This window comes from Nylanderia fulva, unplaced genomic scaffold (genome assembly GCF_048542155.1).
Source record: "Nylanderia fulva isolate GAGA-0341 unplaced genomic scaffold, ASM4854215v1 Scaffold22, whole genome shotgun sequence".
Lineage (NCBI taxonomy): Eukaryota > Metazoa > Arthropoda > Insecta > Hymenoptera > Formicidae > Nylanderia > Nylanderia fulva.
The window spans coordinates 3,286,620-3,310,554 of NW_028190285.1; the positions used below are offsets into that span (position 1 = coordinate 3,286,620).

The 23,935-nt window shown below is 38.1% G+C and overlaps 5 protein-coding genes across 12 annotated transcripts in view; 2 read left to right on the top strand and 3 right to left on the bottom strand.

The window, feature by feature from the left end:
- The first annotated feature begins 156 nt into the window (after positions 1 to 156).
- On the top strand, positions 157 to 5,137 carry lin (protein lines homolog). Its single transcript, XM_029299912.1, has 2 exons — positions 157 to 1,093; positions 1,424 to 5,137. The coding sequence occupies exon 2, from the start codon at positions 1,493 to 1,495 to the stop codon at positions 3,434 to 3,436; it is 1,944 nt and encodes a 647-aa protein (XP_029155745.1). The 5' UTR covers positions 157 to 1,093; positions 1,424 to 1,492; the 3' UTR covers positions 3,437 to 5,137.
- On the bottom strand, positions 5,054 to 8,399 carry Rnf11 (Ring finger protein 11). Its single transcript, XM_029299920.2, has 2 exons — positions 7,927 to 8,399; positions 5,054 to 7,177 (listed from the first exon to the last, which is right to left on the bottom strand). Exons 1-2 carry the CDS (start codon positions 8,056 to 8,058, stop codon positions 6,794 to 6,796), a joined length of 516 nt encoding a protein of 171 aa, XP_029155753.1. The 5' UTR covers positions 8,059 to 8,399; the 3' UTR covers positions 5,054 to 6,793.
- A 956-nt stretch (positions 8,400 to 9,355) lies between these two features.
- On the bottom strand, positions 9,356 to 10,025 carry LOC114928679 (histone lysine acetyltransferase CREBBP-like). The gene is made up of 2 exons (XM_029299945.2): positions 9,796 to 10,025; positions 9,356 to 9,657 (listed from the first exon to the last, which is right to left on the bottom strand). The coding sequence occupies exons 1-2, from the start codon at positions 9,812 to 9,814 to the stop codon at positions 9,374 to 9,376; spliced, it is 303 nt and encodes a 100-aa protein (XP_029155778.2). The 5' UTR covers positions 9,815 to 10,025; the 3' UTR covers positions 9,356 to 9,373.
- Positions 10,026 to 10,633: 608 nt separating this feature from the next.
- On the top strand, positions 10,634 to 13,974 carry GCS2beta (glucosidase 2 subunit beta). The gene is made up of 2 exons (XM_029300017.2): positions 10,634 to 11,717; positions 11,902 to 13,974. Exons 1-2 carry the CDS (start codon positions 10,787 to 10,789, stop codon positions 12,564 to 12,566), a joined length of 1,596 nt encoding a protein of 531 aa, XP_029155850.1. The 5' UTR covers positions 10,634 to 10,786; the 3' UTR covers positions 12,567 to 13,974.
- LOC114928727 (uncharacterized) overlaps positions 13,296 to 23,935 on the bottom strand; it is a 67,631-nt gene continuing 56,991 nt past the window's right edge. For 6 of the 8 annotated variants that reach the window (XM_085482895.1, XM_029300014.2, XM_085482894.1 and 3 more), the window contains 3 exons: positions 18,876 to 18,936; positions 16,658 to 18,072; positions 13,296 to 16,294 (listed from right to left, as the gene is read on the bottom strand). In XM_085482895.1, the coding sequence (XP_085339021.1) occupies positions 15,857 to 16,294; positions 16,658 to 18,072; positions 18,876 to 18,936 (1,914 nt within the window). In that variant the 3' untranslated portion in view covers positions 13,296 to 15,856. Of the gene's footprint in view, positions 16,295 to 16,657; positions 18,073 to 18,875; positions 18,937 to 20,589; positions 20,752 to 20,879; positions 21,048 to 21,392; positions 22,033 to 23,935 lie in introns of all 8 variants that reach the window. The other 2 variants (XM_029300015.2, XM_085482896.1) reach the window with 2 other exon arrangements.

Sequence of the window (23,935 nt, forward strand, 5' to 3'; positions counted from 1 at the left end):
ATATATATATATATATATATATATACGTACAAAAATATATAACGAAAAAAAGATTGGAATAAATGAAATATTCGAAGGAAGGATTCGAATGACCCGCCACGAGGTGGGCCCGGAGCGGGCGCGAGAGGGCGCCACCGCTCGATGCTGAGTTGCCGATGATCGCGCGCTTATTTATCGCCCGCCACTGCCATTTCCGATCCGGGCGACTTTAATCCTGGCGCGAGGAATGGCACGGCGTTATTCCAGGCGCCGCGGGACCGGCCCCGCTGGTCGGCGGTCGCGTTTCCGTTCGCGCGCAGCTCGCTCACGCTGGGAAGCGCGCATCGTCCCCCCCTCAGTACGTAATGGAATGCGCGACGGGTAGCTACCGAGTTACGCAGCTCCGCACGATGCCCGGCCGAGAATGCCCGTTAACAGACCGGAATCCCGTGCAACGCGGCCGTGGACTTGACGTCTCGCCGCCCGACATCGGCCGTCACGTCGAGCGCTCCAGGTCGCCCACCCAGTTCGCCGATCGCCCCAGCTCCCGTGTTCTCCGCCGTCCTCGGTAGCACGTCGTATACGTGGCAACAGAGCGCATTGTCGTGTGTGGTGTGCCTTGGCTGCTGTGCTGTGGCCGTGCCGTGTGTGCCTGTGGCTGCCCTAAGCCGCGAGAACGCCCTCGGCGCGAGCGCTGGCCTCCTGTCACTTCTCCTAGTCAAGAGAAACAATTTTCGTCGACGGTGGCTGGCTGGCTGGTCGACCGAGTGACGTTTCGCGTCGTCCTTCGCTTCCCAAACGAAGGACGCCGCGACGAGTTCAGGGTCCGGATCCACCTCTTGGTGGACGCTCTTCCCCTGGATCGACCGAGTTGATCCAATTGATCCCTCGTCATCCCGCGATTTTTCTTCGACGCAGACCTGCTCGTGAGCTCGTAACGGATTTCTCGTCGATTTCTCTGCCGAAGCGGAAGCGTGGTTTGGTAGCCTTCGCCGAGGAATGCGTACGTAGCGCGCGAACGCGGATGTTATTGGCTCACACCCGTCCTTTTGGAGCCTGGGAAACATCCTCTTTCGTCCCCCTGCGTAGATAGCCTCGGTGGGAATTTAATGCTGTAAGCTTCTCTGCTGGCTTTAGTTTTCGACAGCTTCTGGTATTACACACAGAGTCATTGTCGACTATATCTCTTGCTGTTAGCCGTTTTAAATTTGTTAATACTTACGCGAGATTATTTGTACAGCTGTTTAAGTGCATAATAGAAGAATTGTTATAAAGAAATACGGAGAAAAATTTATTTGAAGAAATTAATAAGAAATTATAGTACTGCTTATATAGTGATACTATTGTTGCGAATCGTGAATAAATTCTAACTTTTTTTTTTAACAACAATCTTATACAAAATCGTTCACATTTGATTTACACATAATATATTTTTTTGCAACAGGTGTGTTCGATGGCCTTACGTACCTGGTAACCGCAATGGGCTGACTGCGACTGGTTTAGCGTTCTTCAGATGCTCTTCCTTCTGTGGTGTCATCCACATGAGAGAGTTAACTTGATAAAAGTTGATGGTGCTTCCGCACGTTATCATCTTTATCTTTCTATTGATACAATGGAGGAACCGGTTAAGAAGAAACAACGCATTGAAATTTGCGAGGATGCCAAGAATAGATTTACTGAGATCGAGCAACTACAAAGTAGCCTGCTTACGCGATGTTTGTGCCACATCCCAGAGAGCAGCCTGCGCAAACCATTTATTAATACTACGGTGGGAGAAGCTGATAGTAGCATCCGCTCTGGCGTTCTGTCAGAATGGCATACGGATCAGACCTTGGAGTTTCTCAGCGCACTACAGTTGCTGTTCGACTTGGCGATCAAGCAGAATGTGCGAGGTGTGATGTGCAAAAGAGTGGCGGACGTTTGTGACGCTCTGGCGAGAAACGAGCATGGCATCATCGATCAGATCATCGATCTGTCCTATACGTCCAACAAATTTATCTCGTACGCCGGGAGTCGCGTGCTCGCATCCTTCTTTATCCTCACGAGGGATAACGTGGAGATTGCCTGGCTGGAGAGGCTCGTGCAATCTCTGGTGGACATGCACTCGACGACTAGCCAGATGCTGTTCACCCTGGACGTGGTGAAGAGGGTAGTCGAGCACAAGGACTGCAGTATACACCCGTTGGAGGAGCCAGACGCGTCCGTGTCGCCTCCCGGCTGCAACACGCACATCATCACCACCACGGAGATCTTCGACAGCACGGAGATCAAGGCAATGTGTGTGAAAGCGCTGGAATCCAAGTGGACCATCCTTGTGTCCAAGTTCAAAACCATTCTCAGGACTTATACGCCGCAACACGCGTCCCTCGTCATCACGTTCCTGCATTTGTGGGAGACCATCATCTCGGTGAAAGCCAATCTATCCGTCATCGACACCAAGCCCTTCTACTCGAAGTTGAATGACCTCGTGTGGTTACTCAACAGAAACCTACCGGGTGTGATCTGGCGACATCTTCTCGGTTTGTTCAACGAGGTTTTGTGCTATGGTAGCACTCTGGCGCTCCAAGACGTATTGCCTGACGAACCGTGTTCCTTAGCGACCCTGATCGTACGCGTCGTCAAGGATCATCGACTGCTCGACGCATTACCGTATCGTCACGGTTCCGGCAGCTTCGGTGGCGGCACCGACGACGGTGATCGTCCGCTGTTGCAAAAGATGGTTCTACTGGTGCTGAAAAGCGCTGCTGTGACGGTGCGGGAGACCCGTAGCGATTCCAGCGACTCATCCCTGGGCTCCGAGGTCGACGATATCGACGAGGATATGGCGGTGATCGATAGGAGTATCCGGGAAGTGCTGCGCCAGCTGGATCAATGCGTCAAGTCGCTGATGCCCTTCCATCCGGAGATGCCGCTCTCCCAGTGGGTCGTTCAGATGTTCCACGATCAGGACGACTTTCTCATCGAGGGTATGGTCTGCTGCCTGGACGTCGCCGTGGGTCTCTTCCACCGTAGATCACCGTACAGCCTGGTCTCGAGATCGATGCTCAGCCCCCTCAGACCCACGTTGACCTTTGTGCAATTTATCCACGTCGTGTCGCACGATCCGGATGTCTTGCTGGATCTGCTCGTCAGCAACGAGACCTGCTTTCTCCTGTATCTCTTGCGATTCCTCAAATACATTAGACGCAATTGGGACGAGTTTGTCGAGTGTTGCAGCCGCGAGCTAGACGACACTATGACGGTATTGATAAGACTGCGATTGGCGATCGATCGATTAGTGTCCAAGGCCCTGTTCCCATACAACATCAGTCCGGTTCTCCGTTTGCTCGCGAAATGCGAGTCTTTTTACGAGGGTGACATGGAGGATGACGTGGAGGATAACGTGGAGGGTAACGTGGAGAGTAACGTGGAGGACGGCAACACGTTTATTATGCAAGAATACGAGAGATTAGATTAGCCGCCAAGAGGTCAATCAAACATGTACAAATTGTACGAATCTCTGTCCGAATGTTAACTAGACTTTGTCATCTGTAAAATATTCGCGTGTAGCTCTACAGATCGCCGCATATTTCGTCCCATCATAAAAAAGAAGCGACTTAATCGATTTATCGTCAATCGTTCTTTGAAGCCCCAAAGGAGATTAGAGAGAGACGAGCGCGTGTTTTTTTTTAATTTATTAACCCTTAGCAAAATTTTCGAATGTAATTGAAATTGCGAGACGGAGGTGGTGCTTTCGTTTGTTTACGAATCAGTAAAGTTTTGAGAGAGAAGTTAATCAGTAGTACGAAAAAGAAGAGAATTATTAATAGCGAAATTCGTATCGATTATCTCAAAACGAAACTGCATTTGTATGGTGCTAATGAAGTATACCTCTGCCAAAGCACCATTGCGAAGATGATGTATACCACTAGGATAATATTTATATGTACACTTCGAACTATTTGTACAGTTTGCTGCCAGTCACATCTGTAAATGTAATTTTTATTTTCGTATTTCGATTAATTCCTGAGAAATAATGTACATATCTCGTAATCGCATCTTTGCCAACTTTTGTAATACAGATCTTGCTGGATAAAATTGGACTTTTTCGTCAAATTTCGAAACAATTAAAAAAAAGAATTTTTTCTATAATTAATATTGCATACAATAAATATAATACAAAGAAGTTAAATTTTGTTATCAGATCACGTTTTATACAGCTATATAAAAATACATTTTGCAGCTTCTGAACTGATCAAATAATCACGACAATATTATACAATTAGTAAAATTTAATTGGCAAATATTTGATATTACGAATATTCTTCGTTAGCAATTATTCAATTGCAGACGAGAAACTAATTTTTTTGTCAGTTTCTTCTAAATGAAGGAGAAGAACGAAGCAATTATCAGAAATTATTTCGAGACTTTCTGATAAACCAATAATTGTATGTAAATAGTAAATATATTAACAATTAACGATTAACGCGCGCGACGTATTCAGGTAACATTTCCTTTTGTATTACATGTATAATAGACTCAAATTTTCATATTTGTACTTTTATAATTGCGGTGTCGTTTAATTCAATTTTCTAATTGAGTAAGACTTATTTTCGGGACATCGTGTGGCATCGTTTTCGATATAGCAGCGACTTAATTTCATACTTTTGCGAAAAGATCGATCAATTATAAGAGATCTAAGCGATTTTTTTCAACCAAAAATTTATTGTTGTCTTTTAACGCAAGTTGAATACAATTTTCACCGAGACTTACTATTATAATGTACAGCTCAGCAGATTGTCACTGATGCCCCGATTAATCATGCAAATATTTGATACATTGATTAGAGCGATGTAACGCGCTTGTCTTATCGGGACAAAGTGTCTGGATTTTTTTATTTTAAAAAAGACCAGATATAATAGAATTAAGTTAGTAACGTTAGCAGTTTTTTTTCGGCGTACTTTTATATTATAAAATTACGCTACTCTCTATTTAGAATTTGCAAATATAGCTCTAATTATTTAAATAAACGCGTTCGATCCGAGTATCATCGAGAAATGTTTTGTCGAGATGGATAATTTTTAAAAACACAAAATTTTTGTACTAAATATTTATATTTGCATATTAAATCATTTATTTATATATCTGTATTTTGTCAATAAATCACTATTTCACAGCATTTTTTTTTCTTTTCACATTTAAAACAAAAAACTTAGCGGTACCATACTCTTAAGAGCTTCCTTTCCTTTTATATATAAATTAAACGTTTCTTTGCGTCCTCTCTTGATGCGCAAAAAATGTTGCCTTGCTCCGAGTCGGTTAAAACTATCGCATTTTTTTATACACTGACTGATGTACTCTATATTCGAGACTGTACATATCTGTAAAGTTTTATTCAGCGAAACAGGAAATGTCCAACTGCTTTATTGTAACTGCAGCAGAAGTTAGTTTAACAAGCTCTACTAAAAATCAACAACAGAATCTAAGTTACGTAGCCCATTGTTAACGGCGAGTTCAAAAGTGTGTATGACATTTTTTCTCTTCTTTCTTCCGCTTCTTCCTTTCGCCGATTCATTCGTTGCTATACATTATTACCAGATTAATCAACATAATAAACCACCAATCGTCCGTAGCGTACAATGAAGCATTCTTTCTCTGTACATGTTATCTAAATAAAAAAATGTTCAATGTTGATCGCGCAACAGCGGCAGAGAAGCGGTTCAAGCGATTTTATTACGAGATACAGTCCAGACATAAAGAAATCAAAATATCGCGAATATTATTGGACTTCTGTTTTGTCACATATCAGACTGTCATCCGTTCGACATTTTCGCGGTTTGTTAAATAAGAAGTGCCTGCAGACACACACGCAGTATGCAGGCATCCAATTTTACACCGATAGTTTAAAATTATCACGGCTAATTTTATTTTATCCGACAGATTACGCAAAGATGCGATCAAAAGAATACAATGTACAAAAGAAGAGAATTTACACAGATTCGTCAAACATTTGCGCCAAAATGTATATGAAGATGTAGCATCGCACATACAAAGGATACTATATAATTTTCGCACATGTGTTGTCGCATTTCTTATCTTGTTACTACGCATATTCATACACACACATACATTTATATATTTAGATACACATAGATGTTTTATTTTCTTTTATTTTTGATAGTCAAATATCTGAAAGATATATTTTTATCTAAAACTGCAATTTCCAGACATTTGACTGTTAAAAATAAAATAAGATTTTGTATATTTTAATATATGTATGTGTACGCACGTGCTGAACTCCTTTATTGCACTCTTATATCAATTCACTTTGTTTAACCCTTTCTCTTTTTCTCTCTTCTCTGTTTCGTTTAATATAAGAAATTAATGTACAAGCGATTAACTCACTACGAGGAAAAGGATTTGGGATGTGATGTGTTTCCATAGAATTTATATATTATATTATATATATATATATGTATATATATAATTGAAATAAAACTTTCACTTTCCTTTATATCGCAGGAAACGATCTAAAAAAAAATCCGCTTTTGCAGATGTAATAGGTGTGTATTGAGATAAAGAGATTATTATTAAACAGCACGCATGTATAAATCGAGTGTAACGGCGAAATATAGTCAGGCCATTAACACACGATCTCTCTACTAACCTTGAAGCCTTTAATATGCTCTAGTAAAAGTAGCGAGTTTCTTTTTCCCTTCTTTCTTTTTTTCTCGCTTTCTCTCTCTCTCTCTCGCTTGCTTCACACGTTTAGCCTGATAATTTAATTCCGATTCGCCGATCGGCCGAACCAAATAAAATTTCAGTCACTCTGGTATTAAGTAGTCGGATGATATGAGCTAATTAGCGCCGCATCCACCGGCTCCATGCATGATGGACAAGTCAATGAGCGCAGCAACCAATCATCGATGCAGATCGCGTGGTAGGTGTGCATGCAGGGTAGATAACGGACCTCTTCGCCTACCAGCAGCTCCATCATGCATATCACGCACTCGCCTTTCTTCGCACCATCGTATTCTCGCATCGGCAGGTGCTGTATCAGTCCAATACGCTTGGCGATCCTCACCTGTTGTTCCTCTTCGCTCAAACCACCCGAGCCACTACTCTGCACTAAATTGACTCCAATCCCACGACCAATGTTCAAGTTGGTGGACTGCAAGTGACGTTCCCTTGTTGCAATTGATGGATAATAAGTTGCTTGCTGTAAAACATTACAAAATCAATTAGTCTAATAATTTCATTTCCAATATTATTTATATAGATCTTTAAAGCTTGAAGAGAAATATATATAATTTGCTTCAATAGAGAACTTGTTTCATTCCACATCAATAAGAATTACCACTTAATTTTCAACTATACCCAGTTCTTTACTCTATTTGTCTATTTCAATTAAAATTGAAATCATTAGTAAAATACAGTGATAAATCAAGAAAATATAATTGATGGATAATAGGCTGCTTGCTGTAAAACATCACAAAATCAATTAGTCTAACAATTTCATCTCCAATAATATTTATATAGATTTTTAAAGCTTAAAGAGAAATATATATAATTTGCTCCAAGAGAGATTTGCTTGTTTTATTAATATCAATAAGAATTGACACGTTAATCTTCAACTATGTCTATTTCTTTACTCTTTTAATTAAAAATTTAATTAAAAAAATTTTAATTAAAAATTGAAATAATTAGTGAAATACAGCAATAAATGAAGAAAATATAAAGACTAAATTAAATCAACATAATTAATTGAACAAATGTCAAAATGTGAGTAAATGTCTTAATTCTTCGAGTTGCATCACGTTTTATTAAAATCTGTTTTAAAATGAAGCAAACGCATATTTTCAGATTTCGAAAGAGAATGAAGAGACGAAGAAGAAAGAAGCAAAAGAAACAACTTGTTTTTCCAGCTGATAAGAATGACTGTACGCAAATGATGACGCTGTTTATTACGTTGTAGGGAATCGGTGGTCCAAGGCCCTCCTGCGAAGATCCACTGGTGGATACGTTGGGCTCGGGATTGTTGCTCAGCAAAGTCGTATTGTCCTGTTGATTGCCGCCCGCGCGCTTCAAGCAATTGCCCATGTCTGCTATCAGCTTTGTTCGTCGCTTTCGTGTCGCATCCGTGCAAGATCCTTCGATCTCGATTTCCCCACCGCGCAAATTTACAGGAGCCTGTGCAGCGTAACAACGTTCGACGCTCGTTTGCTCGTTGTCATTTTAATGGCTAGATCGCTGCTCGTTATAGCCCATTGTTCACTGTCACGCGATGACATTCGTCAGAAAATCAAGCTGGATGTCAAGCTCGGCTAACACGATCGAGATATCGGCCGTCACGCACTAGACGTCACATATCTCTCACTGAGTATCATCGGACAAGTCACTAGTCACTACCAGCTGAGCGCCGCCATGATGCGCAAGCAGGACAGGTGAAGAGTTCGCGCATAATGGCGGCGGATAATGCTCGATTTACATATACTGGAATATTACAAAACGCGCGACGTTTGTTTCTTTCTGATGACTAAATATGTTTTTGTCGATGTATAAAATTATATATTATTATATAATAATTAATTATCTCATTTTACTCTCTCTTATAAAAATTAATTAGCATTATTTAATCAAAAACAGGTATTGTAGGTATATATTTCTTATATGAATTTTTTAAGATGCGAAAAATCATGTATAAGCTAATAGGAAAATATATTTTGCGAAAATTATGTCTGGGTATAAAAATAATTCCCAATTTTTATTATGCCTCGACATAATTTTAATTCATCGAATTTTTATTTTGTCGCGACATAATAATTAATTTAATGAATAAAATTATGTCGAGATATAATAAAAATTGTGAATTATATATTTTTATACCCAGACATAATTTTAATTCATTGAAATTTTATTATGTCGCGACATAATAATAATTCAAGAATAAAAATTGCTAAGATTCTTAAGAATTCATAATTTTGTAATCAAGATATATAAACTATAGAGATTGTTAAATCTTCATGTACAAATTAAAGTATATAGCGAAGCGTTCTAATTTCAGGTAAAAAATCAATCCATATAGCCAATAAATAGATTTATAGTTTATCCAACCTCACATTTTGTCGATAAAACAGGAAAGAAACAAACTTCTCAAGGATGTTTAGGATCACCTTAAAGGCCGTATCACACTAGCGATTACTGTTGCTGTTGCGCGTCGACCAATCAGAACACAACAGCTGGCAGTTGCTGGTGTAGTTTATAGTCATTCCACAATAGGCTGTGTTTGAGGCTGCGCTGCTAATCTAACATTTTCCAGTGTACTTGGAGGACTTGGCATGCCAGGCACTGGTATTCTAATGCCTTTATCAACAGAAGGGGCTAATCAAAAAATTAATCCTGCTTTTGTCCAGTTTTATTGGTACGCAGACTGGACAGAGACCTCGATTGCAATGCTTCCAATGACTGATAATTTGTCGGGACATACTACAGTTTTTGGTACAGTACAATTCTTTTTAGCTTGGCAATTCGTCATATGCTTCAGAAGATTTTTCATCGTTTCACAAAATGGTAAGGTACACTGCCTCATTTCGCCGTTCGCTCGAGTTTCGCGACGTTGATATTTATAAGCATGCATAAGTAATGCCAATTGTTGTTCAATAAGTCTACATTTTTCTGGATCGGGCGTCGGTTTCGGATCTGAAAGTTCCATTTAAAAAATGAAGATTATGGTTAGCAAGATAATTGCAAGCAGTAAAGATTTATAAGATATAAAAAAAAAAAAATTACCTATAGTTGGACAATACTAAATGAACTTTTCGACAATCTCCCACTTACTCGTTGGAGTTAAAGCCATTTGTCCTTGAGCACTTTGCTGCTGTCCTCCTCCAGACGATCCTCCTGATTGAGGTTGAGCCGGACTCGGTGCGGATGCGGTTGTGTCTGTTGTGCTGTCTGACCGCCCATAACGTTCGTAGTACCAATAGGGCCAGCCGGGCGGCTGTTGCTGTTGCTGCTTGCATGGTAGTTTGTTCCCACAGCCTTTTGTTGCGGTTTGACGACATCTACGAAATTATTAACTCTTAAGAGGATGCCAGAGATATGTTTTTACCAACCGAATGCGAATATTGATTATTTTGAGATATCTTTTTATTGATTATACAGATCAATAAATCCTTTTCCACGATTAAAGTACTTACAAAAACGGACCGCGCTAGCTATAATTCCATGTATAAATTCATATATAAAAGTAAAAAATTACAGTTTTGTTATCGGCTTCTTTTGTATCACAGTTCGTAAAAGTACTTATTTATAAAAAAAGTTCTGTAGTTTGTCTGTGCATAAGATATAGCTCGCGCAGTAGGGATAACATGAAAGAATATTAACGAACAACTAGAAGTGAAATTACAGATCTAATAAAAAAGTTATATATTAATAAATTTTCATGCATATGTGTACAATGTATATGCATGTGTATGTGTATACGTGCATCAGAATTCGGCCGTCAGTCCGGCATCCCCTTAAAAGACATATTAATATTAATTACTCATTAACTGCTTATTCGCAAAATATAATCTAAACTTTCCTGTTTGATGAATTATCGAAAATATATTTTATGTCTCTACAGAGAGACTCTATCATAAGTCCTTCCATCGGGGATTACTGTGGTTAAACAGTTGGCAATACTTAATTCTGCTATCTTACGCGCAATCCAAGGAATGAACGTGCGGTGTGTCGTGTCACGTTCTCGAACCTCAAAAAAGACTCCGCTCTGGTGATTATTCGTCTAGAGAGTGACTTAGAAAGACTCTTTCTCCCGGGTAAGAGAATGAATAATCATCATCGGGCATTGCGTAAGCTGATACTCGCAATGTCGGCGAGTCTCCTCCTTCTTCTGGCCACTCTGGGCCACGTAGCCGGCTCAGGGGTGTTTCAGATCCGCGGTATCCCGGTGGCGAAGAACTCGCTGTACCGACCAGACCGTGACTTCGAGTGCCTGGACGGTAGCCGGCTGATACCTTTCACGTGGGTCAACGACGATTTCTGCGACTGCGGAGACAGCAGCGATGAACCTGGGACGGCGGCGTGCGCCAACGGCTCGTTCTACTGCGAGAACGCCGGACACAAGCCGATCTACATTCCGTCATCCTGGGTAAATGACGGCGTGTGCGACTGCTGTGACATGAGCGACGAATACGCGTCTAAGACACGCTGTGTCAACAACTGCGGCGAGTTGGGCCGGGAGGCCCGGTTGGAGCAGCAGAAGACGGAGCAGCTGGCGCGAGATGGTAACAAACTGCGCCTGGAACTGGTCACCAGGGGCAAGACGATTAAAGCGGAGCAGCAGTCGCGCCTAGCGAAGCTGAGGACGGACTACGAGGAAGCGGAATTAATGAAGAAGGAGAAGGAGATCCTGAAGACGCAGGCGGAGGAACGGGAGACTCTGGCATTGGAAAAGTACAAGCCTGTTGAACAAGAGCAACAAGAAACGGCGACGGAGGAGAGGACTGGCGAGGAAGAAGAGGAATCGAAAGAAGTTTCTGAAGCGGAGGATTATTTTAAGATACTGGATTCAGATTCGAGTGGCACGATAACCCTGGCGGAGTTGCAAACCAGGGCTACGTTTGATAAAGATAGAGATGGAGCTGTATCGGAGGAAGAAGCACTGTACTTCCTTAATAATAAGAAGGAAATCGGTCTGCTTGAATTTGTAGATACTGCGTGGGCAAACATAAAACCTTTCTTAATGTTGGAGCAAGGTAGATAACATTGAAGTTTGTTTGTTTGTTTTTTTTTCTTTTACCATCTATAATAAACTTTGTTTTGACATCTTATTATATAATTTCACGTATATTTAAAGCAGCGGATAATATTGAAATTTGTTTCTTTGTTTTTCTTTTACAGTCTGTAAACTGTTTTTGAAATCTTATTATATAATTGCAGGTATGTTTAAAGCGGCAGAATCTAAAAAGGAAACCGATGAGCAACAGCCTTTGGATGATCACGAGAGGGAAGAAGACGAAGAAGGAGAACTCGCGGACGAAGAAGAGGGAGCTGTCCCTGAAGAGGAGCAGGAGAAGGAACCGCAGGAACCAGAAGTGCAATACGACGAAGAAACACAGGCACTTATCGACGAGGCCAATAGCGCTCGCGAACGTTTTCAGGAAACCGTTAAGGCAGTCAACGAGTTGCAGTCCGAGATCAGAGAGCTGGAGGAGAAAGTTGATCGCGATTACGGGCCGCAAGAAGAATTCGCGTCGCTCGATGGCGAGTGCTTCGAATTTGGCGACTTAGAATACATCTACAAGCTGTGTTTGTTCGGCAAAACGACGCAGAAGTCCAAGTCCGGTGGTAGTGACGTCAATTTGGGTCACTGGTACGATTGGGCAGGACCGGCTGATAACAAATACATAAAGATGAAGTACGATCGAGGTCTCACTTGCTGGAACGGCCCGGCACGTTCCACGATCGTCACCCTGATGTGCGGGATCGAGAACAAGCTCATCTCGGTGGCGGAACCGAGTCGTTGCGAGTACGCGATGGAATTCTCCACGCCAGCGCTCTGTAATCCTAGTTCGGTAGACGCGGACAAGCACGACGAACTGTAAAGTTATTACTGCGTTAGTATAAAAAGAAAATTAAAACGCTCGCGCACGTGATCAGTCGCACGTACAATGTGAATCGTCAAGCATTTCTGCTTTTCGTGGATTGCGAGACGTGTTACAAGGATCGATAAAGCAACGTTGGACAAACCGTTTCGCAGATATTTCCACAATTGCAATAGTAATGTTATATACAATAATAGCGGTTGTATAATCATGTTTATTTTCCTCTTTACTTTAATAGATATTTTTAATTCGAATTAAGACGTACACCACACGGTTTTTTTCCTATTATTTTTCTTCTATAATATAGCTAGTGATAAATAAGCACCTAAAGGTGATAAGAAAGTTGATAAATGTTTCCAGGTGCTATCGCGTATAGTATTTTAGTATCAATATCTTTGTATAAACTCAAGAAGGTAAAATTGTAATATTAAGGATAAAAACATATTGACAGTCTAGTCATGTATTGGATTGATCAAAAAATTGATCGTTTTTTTACATCGTTTTCACATATCTTAAATTATTAAACGGATCGAAATAAATATATTAGAATAGAGATAAACCCCATGTGTGCTGTATATATATATATTTTTTTTTTTTATCTTTGAATTATGTCAATTTGCATATGCATTGATCGAAAATATATTAATAAACAATTTTTTGATAGAATCCGATGCAATACATGACGTACATTTCAAAAGCAACGCTTAAATAATTTTTTTGAACCGAAAATGAAATATATTGTGTGCGTGTGTAATTAGAGAAGTACTTCTCTCGTTTTGAATGTGCCGGCTGTATATACAAAGTACAACGTTACGATCGCAATCAATTATTCATCCTTGCATCCGGAGGGTCCGAGTAACTCAGTATTGAACGAAGCTTGTTAATAATAACCGTGCAATTCTAATCTCGTCCCGAGATAAAGAGATCATTACTGCGCGTAAAGTCATTGTATTGAAACTGACTGCTACATTCCACTTTTTGTACATGAAGAAGTGATTTCTATGTGATTTAAAAATAAAATCGAGATAAATGCCAAGCTAAAATGTTTCTGAACCTCAAGCAAAATGAAACATACTTTATCTTATACTTGCATCTTGAGAAAAATGATAAAGAAAAAAAATTATACACCGATTCGATTAATTACATATATGCGTACTGCATTTAAATGGGATATTTTGTAATTTTTTAACAATGTGCGCCATACTATGGGGAATATATGTAATAAAGGGAGAAAAAGATTCTGTTGTAACTGTAATTTGTGATGGCAGCTTTATTTACATCAATGAAAAGAGATTTGTTTTTTGTGTGAATTTTGTGTATATGCGTATGTGTATCTGCGTGTGGAATTCCTCTCTTGTTATTCCTTGTATATTATTACATAATATTACAATGAGATTTGATAGTTAAATCCAGTTTTTATCCATTTACTCTAAGAGACAATATCTTCGCATCTCTTTCGGGAAAATTTCCAAAAGAAACGCACATTTATTATCTAAATAACTAAAGGGGAAAAGGAGGATGAGACGATATAACGTTCCTGCGTTCTCTACATTTGACGATAGTTTAATTCAGTTTCTTCGATTGATTCGGTAAGGCACTTGAAACGTTACAAAAATCATTCGTCTTTCGCAAAATTCGGCGGTGATAAGACAATTAGACGCTATTATACAGCGCTTTCTGGGTCATTGAAAAAAACGAGAGCTTCGGGGTAATCACATATTTCAACTATCGACAAAATATCGCCACTTCTCTTTTCTTTATACATTATTTCTCTTTTCAATAATAATTTTCTGAGGCATTTAATTTAAATTGAGACCAACATTTCTTAATATCACTTTAATGACATTTTATCGACCAAGAGAATTGTAGGCCTATTTTAACGTGATTATACGTTTAGGCAATCCGTAGGCAATTTATATTAGAGTAATATATACTTTTATATAGACTCAACAGTTTTCGAGCATCGAAAAAATACAATTGCACACACGTAACATTTCTTATATTATCGTTATACCCCGTGACTCTGCTACAATTATCAACATTAATATATAGAGTCATCATTCTCGTTCACGAAGAATTATTTCTTAATGCAAAATGAGTGGAAAAGTCCCGAATCATTTTTTCAAAAAGAATTAGAAAGGAATTATATGTATAATTATATACAATTCTTCTCTAATAATTCCTCTTTCGTTAAAAAGTCACAGATAAAGAAAGAGTCGGGACTTTTCAATTCATTTTTCATTGAGAAATAATGCTTCGTGAATGCGAATTATGATGACACTTTGTATACTATATATATATATATATATATATACAGCTTTATATATATAATTTTTTTCAAGATATAATTAAAATGATAACGCCCACATATTTTTCATATTTACACGATATGAGATAATACACGATATTTATAAATGCGTCACATACTGAGAATCACATCATTGCTAAACTGTTGTATTATACAATTATCTGCGAGTAAACGCTAAAGCTTTTTACGAGAATATGCATATGTGTGTATGTATGTATGTGTGTGTATGCGTGTATGTATGCATTCGAGAATACATTCCCCTGTGATGAGCATTAATATGCACGATTCGATATAATCTCAACAAAATATTATATTTTAATGATGTAGAAAAATACGAGCGAGAAAATTGCCGCCGGGTTGATATTTTTGTTTCATAAACTCATCGACAACAAAGTAGATCCAGGTATTTCTACCTGAACTGATATTATTTTGATTTTTGGAGTTATATAGATTCCGTGATGTTACATTACATTTATAGTTACAAAAATTAACGTACAAAACATGCAAATTATTTAGACATAATTTAAATATCAAGTATTTTCACGTTGATACTTCACAAAATTTAATACTTCAAAAATTTATCTTCTCTAAATCAGTATTTAGAATATATTTTAATTTACTATTTTTTTTACATATAATTACACTCATCACGCGAATCTATATTTTGCATTTTTTCTTTATTTCAATTCCATAACTTTGAATAATCAAACAAAATTCTCTGCAAAAAATAATTATCTGCAATCGAATTTTTGATTTCTTTTTGTACCGACTTTGTGATTCAATAATTCCACTAGGGTATAATTCCACTAGGATGTACTCTACAACAATATGTGTACATTTATCAAGTACTAAACGAGATCGCTTATCTCTTCTCAGGTTTCCCGTATCTTCTTTCTCTACATTAAGCTTCGATCACGATTCAAGTGGTCTATTCGAAAAAGAAATGGTGAAAACGATTTCACATCGTTCTATTGTCGCGCGTTTATTTCCCGAGTTTCTCGAACATGATTAGCTTTTCCTTAAAGCTTTTAGTGTCGGTTGACACTTCCGATATGTTTCCGTTGAGCATGTTCTGCAGGTCTTCATCGTTTTTGCTGCTCACTAGCAGATTGTCGAACAACATCTTCGTGTCCTCCTGCTTGGCTACCGGTGACGTCGGTTGTGATGTACTCATCTGCTGTCTTTTCTTCGGATAAATGACGGAACCGCGTTGATTGTTACCGTTATCGGCCATCCTGGTCATTATTGTAATAGCTAATAACTGCTGAATACCCAAGTTCTCCTTGGAGACTGGCTCAGAGGACTGGCGCCAATAGTATTTGTTATCGGCAGAAATAAGCGACTTAGAGTCCTCAGTGTCATCTCCCATCGATGCTTGGTCGGAATCGGTCACTGCCGCGTTTCTGCTGGACCAAGAATCCTGAAAGAAATTATCAAGATATATTTTTTGTTATAAAACATTATTAAGAAAACATCAGAACATTACAAAATATACTCAGAATCTAATCGTTTAATATATTTGTACAATTCTTTTTATAAGAAAAATTAATATCTCTTAATTTAAATAAATTTCTTTTTAATATCATATAAAGTTCTAAAGAATAGCATTTCTTCTTAGAAGGATCTTTATCATTTATATATATATATATATATATATATATATATATATATATATATATATAAATTATATTTATAAAATTATAAAATATTAAATTATATTACAATATTATTATATATAATTTATTTATTATTATATATTATATTTCTTTATCACATATCTTACATTTTTTTCACGCTTGTCCACCACGTTATCCGTAATCTCCTCGTCTTTTCTATCCTGTTCCAAGTCTTTCTCCAAACTGTCCAGCGTCTCGGTGCTCTCCGACGATTTGTTTCTTCTCTCCGAGTCCAGAGTATCCGTACTACCCAGTTCCGAACTTTCGGAAGACTTTTGAAGCCTTGATGGTTTCCTGGTAGGAGTCGGTCGCCTCTCCCTCTCGTGATCGTCCCCAGAAACTATCATGTCCACTATGCTGGTGCTCGGCATTCTCTTGGGTGTCCTTCTGACCCTCCTATTCTCCAGTCTATCCTCCACGTCTAGATTGTCCGAGCTTTCCGAGGACATTCTCTTGGTCGACCGTCCACCCGCTTTTGGCGTATCATCATCCAACAGCACTTCTACGTCGACGTCATCCTTCATGTCGCTCATGTCAATCCTTTCAAAGCTCTCGGACGACTTGGAAATGCTCTTCGACAGTCTTTGGCTGCGCGACAAATTAATATCGGACACGCTACTCCTTTTCTGCAACTCCTGGCCGATCTCCTCTCCAATGCAGCCGCTTTGCTCGAGCACGTCGAAGTTCTCCGACGATTTAGATATTAATTTCGAGCTCTTGCGCGCCCGGAAATCAAAACTGTTTCGTCGCCGCTCGATCGAATCGTCGCTTACCAGCGGTTCGATCGCCTCTAGACTGTCCGACGACTTGGAGACGCGATCGGTGGACTTCGAGATGGGATTCAGCAGCGGTCGCCTGGCCGAAATGACCGGCTTCGCAATCTCTTCATACTCCACGAGTTTGTCGAAGACCTCTTCGGTGGATTTGGAGAACCAGGGAACAGAGTCCAGGCTGTCCGGCGATTTGGACAATCGATTCGACGAGGATCTTCTGCGCGGCAATTTTGCCTCCAGTTCCTCAAATACGTCGGGCTTGGATATCCGGTTTGATGGTTTCCTAGTGATCCATTTGATCTCCGGCTGCTGCTGTTCTTCGGTGACGGGCATTTCCGCGCTGCTCCGTGATATCGTCGTTGTTACGTCCAGACTGTCTGGCGACAACGAGGTCGCGCTCGTCTTCCTCGGCAACCTCGACTCTAACTCCTCGAAGATGTCGGAGTTGCGAGACAACCGGCTTGACGACTTTCTGATTACGCCAACAGCCTTTGGTGGTAATTCTGTCGGCGACGAACTACCATTGCTGATCGTCGATTGAGGCAGCTGCTGCTCCTGCTTCTGCTGCTCCAAACTGTCCAGGGTATCCTCGACGATAGTCGGTGGTACCGATGACGACTTAGAAACGCCGACGTCGGCAGACGACGTCGTCGTCGACGCTGTACGACGTGGTGGACGTCGGTTCTTCGGACGCACGGAAATCCTGTGATGCGCCGCCGTGTGGTTCAAGCTCGCGCTTTCCAATTGTGCTGTTAGAAATTAAAAAAAAAAATTATCATTGTGCGAAGTATCGTATAATGCAATATGTGGCGCATAAATACGGTTTATATAACAAGAGAGTCATTAGTGATACAAAAAGGTCTGCTTATCTTTTCTAAGTCGGTACAAGCAAGATCGAATGGAGAGCATAAGCTTGTTTCATTAAAGAATTTCGAAATCTCCTCTCTTACGGTACATTTCTCCAATCTACGTAATTCGGAGGTTCTTATACAAGGCAGAATCATTTTAATTGAAAGTATGACTGACAAAAAATTCCGGATAAAGAGAGAATAACGGTAGATCTTGACAATAGACATGACATGAGCTTAATTACAGCTACTTCTCATTTGTCATGTACTTTCATGTACTTGTCGATGAGACGTGTCTCTTCATAAATAAATTTTTAATTTTTGCAGAGGTAAGTAGATTGCTAAATAAATATAACAAGTAAAAAAATCTCAAAAATTCTCACGCTCGTTTGAACTCAATTTGTGCACTCGATATAATAATAATTTATCAATACCGAGTAGTTATAAATAATATATGTAAAGATTAATAAAAATATATGTAAGATTAACAAAAATTTTGACATATTGTTTTGTAATATTTAGAATGACTGGAATTTAATTATAAATATTATTATTTTAAAAAAATATTAATTCTTATTTTTTTACAAACTTAAATATAAAAATAATTAAATAACTAGATAGTTAAAGATTGTAAATCGCGATTAGCTGTATAATTGAAGTGTCGTGAAGCAATAACACTGTGCGAACAACATAATAAAACTTACGTAAATCTTCCTTGGCCACCAGAACGGTTCGGTCGACCGTATTTTTCGTCGATCTCGTAATCTGCGTAACAAAAATCATTTTTATTATCTAATAGATCTGATTGCGTTTATAAAATATATTACATCATGCAATGCCAACGAATCTTAATCCGTAATTTTTCGCTTTGGTTCTGGTTTTTGAGAACTCATAAATCGCTCAAAATACCCGAGTATCTTTTTCTAAAATTCTTATAGGATATATATGATCATATGTGTGTTTAACAATTAATGTGTAATTTAAATAAAATAAATATAACAAACTCAATTAATAAATATAAAAAAAATCATATTTTAATCAATCAGTCAAATCATTTCTATCTAATATCTGAAATGTTCCACTTGAATTTGATTTAATTTATTCTTTTTTATTGAAATTTCGACCTAACTGGCCAGTACAATTTATTAGAAACACTACGTTTCAACCCTTAGGTACGGATCCTTTTCAAGTGTAACTGCACAATAAAAATATACAATGATTAAAAAACATTTACAATAATTTACAAAGTTGTTAACGAAGAAATTGTAAATTATTGTTTCGTATCTTAATCATTGTATATTTTTATTGTGCAGTTACACTTGAAAAGGACCCGTACCTAAGGGTCGAAACGTACTGTTTCTAATAAATTGTACTGACCAGTTAGATCAAAATTTCAATAAATTTGTACGGGTTTACTCATCACTGGCGATTTCATCAATTTTATCGTTATTTATTCTTTTTTGTTGCCAAAAATCTATTCCCTGACAGCTCTTGGGATTTCCCGAGAATGTTCCTGGCAACTCTCGCTCGTCTCCAGAGACTTTTGAAGTCATCGTTTTCAATTTATTGATCGATCCGCCTTCCTACGCGATGAGATAGAGACTTGGCGCTCGATGCGATGTAACATAATTCCAGACGCCGTTACCGACGTTATTTTCGACGAGCAGGCAGAGAGAAAGAGCGAGGCAAGTCGCCCAATCGTTTTCTAACGGTATTGACCACCGTGCGAGAGTCGAGCGCGGCCACTTAACCGCGATCGGCTTCGGAAACCGGTCGCAGGTGCGTCGTCACTTGCTTTCGGTCCCGAATGCGAAAACTATCGCACGAGGGGAAAAAGTATGATAACGGGCAAGAAAGGGAGATATAGGTGAGCTCTCTTTCGAATCGACCGTGCTCTCTTAAACCGTAATTGCAGCACAGGCGCAGGCGATCGCGCGCGATTCACGCGATTCGATCGTCACGCGGGCGTAGCACGGGATGGCAAAATGAGAACCAACTCGAACCCGTTAAAATTATTTGTATGCTGAACACGATGTCTCGCGTATAGTATTACACGATATACAGAACGAGAGAAAGAATATTAAAAAATATGTATGTTATATACAAGTGTAATATAATAATCTTACTTTATAATTCTACTTATTTTTGTGTTATATAATAAACAATCAGCGCAATCGCTCTTAGCGTTAATTATTAAATTAATGAAACTCTATACTTTCATTCTTTATTTACAATATTTCGAAAAATAAAATGTTAGAAGATAGAATCTATATATTAATCTGGCAAACATAATAATTAATTTTTCTCATAATTATAATATTATGTAGAATATTTGAGATTCGGCGAACGATAATATTTGATTTGTCCTCTTCGTCGATATTTAAGGGATCGTGAGCGTTGATGACGTTGATCGATTACCTCGACCGTGTCCTCGATGCGAATCTGCTCCTTAACAATCATCTGTTCCTTCGTAGCTCGGGGAATTTTGACGTTCATCGAGATATATGGCTGCTTCGATCTCAGACGATTTTCAATTTTGTATGGTCTGATCGACACTGTTGATGCGTCCGCGACCTTGTCCTTGGGCAGATAGATCGTACACACAGATCGATTATATAATTGTTACTAATCGTGTTTAATAATTAATAATGAAGCACGCACGAAAAACATATGCTTATCGCGCTATTTTTATTTATTCGATCGATTACCTCGATCGTGCAGGAGTCGATTTGAATAGTGTGTTCTCTCTTGATGATTTGTTGATCTGTCGGAAGCATCTTCGTCGGCAACGTTGATCTTCGGCTGTCATCCTTGATAAGGATCGTGTCCTTTTTAAAGGATCCGATAGACACTATCGATCGGCACTCGAACTTACCCTTGAATTTTTATACAATTCAAATTAAATATTATTCGCGTTTTTTATAAACAATACAATCATGTGTTCGTATTTGATGATTAGATTAAAAGGAGATGCATTTAATAAAATCCCGAATATAAAAAAATCTAAATCAGTTCTACTTTACATATTAAAAATATTTCAATAGATATTTTCAATCGATAATTCGATTTATAAATACTCAATTATATATAAAAATTAAAGGTATATAAAAAGCTAATAAATAAACGAAGAAATTACGATCAGCAGTAAATTGCAACGATCTCTCTCCAGAACACAGCGAGCTTCGACCGCGCGATTGCGATGAATATTATCGATTTATTACCTCGTTTGTGGTCAAGTGGTCCATTCTCACTTCTCTCTTCACCTGTGAGGAAGGTGCTTCTATTTTGATCTGACACGCAGGAGGAAGCGCTTCTTTCTTCTGCGTCAGGATTCTCTGTCGCGTGTCCAGCTTCGATCTCGATCGCTCGATCTCGATCTTTCGCATCGCGATCGGATGATCCGGTATCCTGAATTCGGCACTTCGATCCTTGCAGCCGTAAACCCCGATGCTGATCTTCGGGGCTTGCGACTCCATCATTATCCCGTCCGGAAAGCTCTTGCATCGCGCATTTCCTTCCTGCCTGGTCTTGTTGATCAGTCGTCTCCTCTCCACCGGATTCAAGTTCAGCTGCTCGATTATCGCCCGTATGTTTGACGAGATGTTAGGCTCGCGATGCGACATCACCATGATGACGTGTAATGAAACGTGTAATTGGATATCGCAATGCTTTCTCCTCGCGTAATTACACGTGCACTCGGTAGATTTCTGTGATTCATATACGAAGCTTATTTCGGCTGGAAACACGTGTGTCGTCAAAACGAAGTTTTGACGTCACGACAGTTTCTTAATCGCCAAAATTTATGTCGAACTGATATCTCGCACTTTTGTATTCACAATCATTCATTTTAATTTTTCATTTCTTTATATGCATATATGTATAAGGATTATAGTACATGTATATAAATTTAATTAACACAAACATTTAATTATATATATATGTCAATTAAATTTTCTGTTAATTTTTTATTATATGTATATGTATACACATTTTGCAATCTTAATGATCAGCAGTATTAAAGTACACGGAGAGAATTTTCTCTTAGAATTTACCCTGAAAATCAGGGTAATCGTGAAACGATACGATATTGGAAGAATTTTATGAGTTCTCTAATTAATATTTACCATAAAAAAATATTAATACGTACATAGTAAAATTAATCGAACATATTTTATTTCTTATTGTGGTAGATTATTAAAATTTTTTATTGTAGTGAATATTAATCAAAGAAGCTCTTATAAAATTCTTTCAATATGATTTTCAGGATATAAATTCTATAAGAAAAAATTCTCTCTGGGTGTCGATAACATTTTCTACGCGCTTTGAAAAAATGTGACATCACGTCAATTTTCTAATTTTTATTTCAAATTTATGCCGAATTCGTAGCTCCTACGATTTCACTCGTAATTTCGATTAACTCTCTAAACGCGTATAGAATTTAAATTTTCCACGTGTATCTTGGAAGAAATATAGGAACGCCATTCTCGCGGATTAGTGTGAATTTATGTACCGCAAATTTATTCTCCATCTCGATTAGATTTTCTGTTTGATCGTCGATGAGATTTTCCATCGAATGCTCAAATACCGCAGGGTTGGGTAAGTTAACAAAAAATTAACTCGGTTAAAGTTAAGATGAAATTTAGATTGATTAAGTTGAGATTAAATTAACTCAAATTAAATCAACAGTTAATTTTTAAAAACATTATGTATTAAATTATAATTTTATTTGTTGATTTCTTTTAAAATTTATAATAACAAATAACAAAGAAATTATGATTTTTATATAGAAATAATATATTTTTTGATAATTACAATTGATGACAAAGGAACATAGAAATTAATAATATTATATTTTAATTTAAAAATAATATGTTTATAGCTTATAAAAAAACAATAATAGTATTCAGAGATAAAAAATTTAACTTGGGAAAAAGTTAATAATAACTAGATGAAGTTAAAAATTAGTTTTAAATTAACTAAGCTAAAAGTTATGAACTTTTTAACTTTTTTTCAAACTTTTAACTAATTAACTATAGTAACCACGAGATTGATTCGAGGAGAAATCGGGAAAACATATATACAAACGACGGCCTCTCTAAGCGCGAATTAACGAATAAACACTGATATCACCGCCCGGGCTACCTGTTTCTCGCAATTAACCCTTTCACAGAACTTCTCACACGAGCCAGCCAGCACCTCGTCCTCGTTTCCTCGACCTACAAGGATCCGCGCGATCCCGATCGCTTCCCACGCAATCGTCTCTTTCTCTCGTGTCGTCCCGTCCTCGTCTTCGCGATCGCAAGTCAAATTGGTACGTCGATTTCGATGAGATCGTGCACGCTGACCTCAAAATATTCTATAAATAACTGTCTTTCTTCCTTTTTTTCTCCTCCCTCGTATAAATCGCTATATGTAGATATTTCATGAAATTTCAAGTGCCACTAATTAACTTCAAACGCAATGCGCAAAAAACATTTTTTATGTATAACAATATAAAATTATATAGAAATATATAAAATTATACATATAATCGCAAAATTATATATAAAATATGTCCATACATAATTAGACAAAAGTGCTTTTTATATATAATTATATAAATTTATATATATATATATAATTATATAATTTAAAAAATGGACATATTTCACATATAATTTTACGATTATATGTATAATTATACAATTATTTCTATATAATTATATATAAAACATTTTTGACTGGATTAACGAGGCCGCCTCTTTTGGCTCAAATTGGTTGAAAT

Coding starts and splice junctions, on each gene's coding strand:
- lin (XM_029299912.1), top strand. CDS start 1,493: ATGCTCTTCCTTCTGTGGTGTCATCCACATGAGAGAGTTAACTTGATA.
- Rnf11 (XM_029299920.2), bottom strand. CDS start 8,058: ATGGGCAATTGCTTGAAGCGCGCGGGCGGCAATCAACAGGACAATACG. Junction 7,178..7,926: donor GACCACCGATTCCCTACAAC/GTAATAAACAGC, acceptor AATGTTTTACAG/CAAGCAACTTATTATCCATC.
- GCS2beta (XM_029300017.2), top strand. CDS start 10,787: ATGAATAATCATCATCGGGCATTGCGTAAGCTGATACTCGCAATGTCG. Junction 11,718..11,901: donor TTTCTTAATGTTGGAGCAAG/GTAGATAACATT, acceptor ATATAATTGCAG/GTATGTTTAAAGCGGCAGAA.